Genomic DNA, 2,500 nt, shown 5'->3' with positions numbered 1-2,500 from the left:
TGTGGTAGTATAACGGTCAATATGTCCCCTGGTGTAACACTGTATCCTCCCCCCCTCTCCCTAGGCTCTCCAGGAAGAGGTTCCTATCCCCGGGACAGACATGGTGTTGAGCTCCCTGAGCAGTAGTGTGGTAGTATAACGGTCAATATGTCCCCTGGTGTAACACTGTATTCCCCCCCCCCCTCTCCCTAGGCTCTCCAGGAAGAGGTTCCTATCCCCGGGACAGACATGGTGTTGAGCTCCTGAGCAGTAGTGTGGTAGTATAACGGTCAATATGTCCCCTGGTGTAACACTGTATCCCCCCCCTCTCCCTAGGCTCTCCAGGAAGAGGTTCCTATCCCAGGGACAGACATGGTGTTGAGCTCCCTGAGCAGTAGTGTGGTAGTATAACGGTCAATATGTCCCCTGGTGTAACATCTATGGTGTTGAGGGAGAGCCCCCCTCTCCCTAGGCTCTCCAGGAAGAGGTTCCTATCCCCGGGACAGACATGGTGTTGAGCTCCTGAGCAGTAGTGTGGTAGTATAACGGTCAATATGTCCCCTGGTGTAACACTGTATCCTCCCCCCCCCCCTCTCCCTAGGCTCTCCAGGAAGAGGTTCCTATCCCCGGGACAGACATGGCGTTGAGCTACCTGAGCAGTAGGAGCCCTGGGTATAAGTCCATCCTGCGGGTGACCCTGACCCACTCCACCGTGCCCTTTAACCTGATGAAGGTACACCTTGTGGTGGCGGTGGAGGGACGACTGTTCAGGAAGTGGTTCCCTGTTGCTCCTAATCTCAACTATAACTTCGTCTGGGACAAGGCCGATGTCTACAGTCAGAAGGTCTATGGGCTGTCTGAGGCCTTCGGTGAGGGAAAGTTTATTATTTATTATGTATCCTTTGTTTTAAAAGTGGAAGGACATACCTGTATATGTATGTAATTGATTGATGTATTATGGATTGATTGATTGTTTGGGACTCCTGAGTGGAGCAGGGGTCTAAGACACTGCATCTCAGTGCTATATGGGGGGGGGACTCCTGAGTGGAGCAGGGGTCTAAGACACTGCATCTCAGTGCTATATGGGGGGGGACTCCTGAGTGGAGCAGGGGTCTAAGACACTGCATCTCAGTGCTATATGGGGGGACTCCTGAGTGGAGCAGGGGTCTAAGACACTGCATCTCAGTGCTATATGGGGGGACTCCTGAGTGGAGCAGGGGTCTAAGACACTGCATCTCAGTGCTATATGGGGGACTCCTGAGTGGAGCAGGGGTCTAAGACACTGCATCTCAGTGCTATATGGGGGGGGACTCTGAGTGGAGCAGGGGTCTAAGACACTGCATCTCAGTGCTATATGGGGGGACTCCTGAGTGGAGCAGGGGTCTAAGACACTGCATCTCAGTGCTATGGGGGGGGACTCTGAGTGGAGCAGGGGTCTAAGACACTGCATCTCAGTGCTATATGGGGGGGGACTCCTGAGTGGAGCAGGGGTCTAAGACACTGCATCTCAGTGCTATATATATGGGGGGGGGACTCTGAGTGGGCTCCACACTGGCTCTATATGGGGGCTCTCTCTCTCTCTCTCTCTCTCTCTCTCTCTCTCTGTGTCTCTCTGTCTCTCTGTCTCTCTGTCTCCCTGTCTCTCTCTCTGTCTCTCTCTCTCTCTGTCTCTCTCTCTCTGTGTCTCTCTCTCTGTCTCTCTCTGTGTCCCTCTCTCTCTCTCTCTAGTGTCTGTGGGCTATATAGTAACTAATCACCTGTCCTCTCTCTCTCTCTCTCTCTAGTGTCAGTGGGTTATATAGTAGCTAATCACCTGTCTTCCTCTCTCTCTCTCTCTCTCTCTCTCTCTCTCTCTCTCTCTCTCTCTCTCTCTCTCTCTCTCTCTCTCTCTCTCTCTGTCTCTCTCTCTCTCTCTCTCTAGTATCAGTGGGTTATATAGTAACTAAACACCTGTCCTCTCTCTCTCTCTCTCTCTCTCTCTCTCTCTCTCTCTCTCTCTCTCTCTCTCTCTCTCTCTCTCTCTCTCTCTCTCTCTCTCTCTCTCTCTCTCTCTCTCTCTCTCTCTCTCTCTCTCTCTCTCTCTCTCTCTCTCTCTAGTGTCAGTGGGTTATATAGTAACTAAACACCTGTCCTCTCTCTCTCTCTCTCTCTCTCTCTCTCTCTCTCTCTCTCTCTCTCTCTCTCTCTCTCTCTCTCTCTCTCTAGTGTCGGTGGGTTATATAGTAACTAAACACCTGTCCTCTCTCTCTCTCTCTCTCTCTCTAGTGTCTGTGGGTTATATAGTAACTAAACACCTGTCCTCTCTCTCTCTATCTCTCTCTCTCTCTCTAGTGTCAGTAGGTTATGAATATGAGTCATGTCCAGACCTGATCCTGTGGGAGAAGAGAACAGCTATTCTACAGGGATATGAGATCACAGCTTCTAACCTCGGAGGCTGGGCCCTGAACAAACACCACGCTCTCAACATTCAGAGTGGTAAGTAGACCAATCCTCTCTCTCTCTCTCTCTCTCTCTCTCTCTC

At 51.2% G+C, this 2,500-nt stretch overlaps 1 protein-coding gene across 1 annotated transcript in view; it reads left to right on the top strand.

The window, feature by feature from the left end:
- Positions 1-2,500, top strand: part of tenm4 (teneurin transmembrane protein 4) — a 484,585-nt gene that overhangs the window by 333,758 nt on the left and 148,327 nt on the right. The window contains exons 17-18 of the mRNA XM_046293604.1: positions 581-848; positions 2,311-2,454. Of these exons, the coding sequence (XP_046149560.1) occupies positions 581-848; positions 2,311-2,454 (412 nt within the window). The remainder of the gene's footprint in view (positions 1-580; positions 849-2,310; positions 2,455-2,500) is intronic.

The sequence above is a fragment of the Oncorhynchus gorbuscha genome, linkage group LG13, assembly GCF_021184085.1.
Source record: "Oncorhynchus gorbuscha isolate QuinsamMale2020 ecotype Even-year linkage group LG13, OgorEven_v1.0, whole genome shotgun sequence".
NCBI classification, from domain to species: Eukaryota; Metazoa; Chordata; class Actinopteri; order Salmoniformes; family Salmonidae; genus Oncorhynchus; species Oncorhynchus gorbuscha.
The sequence above is the reverse complement of the archived record's forward strand: the minus strand, read 5'-3'. Positions and strand labels throughout refer to the sequence as shown.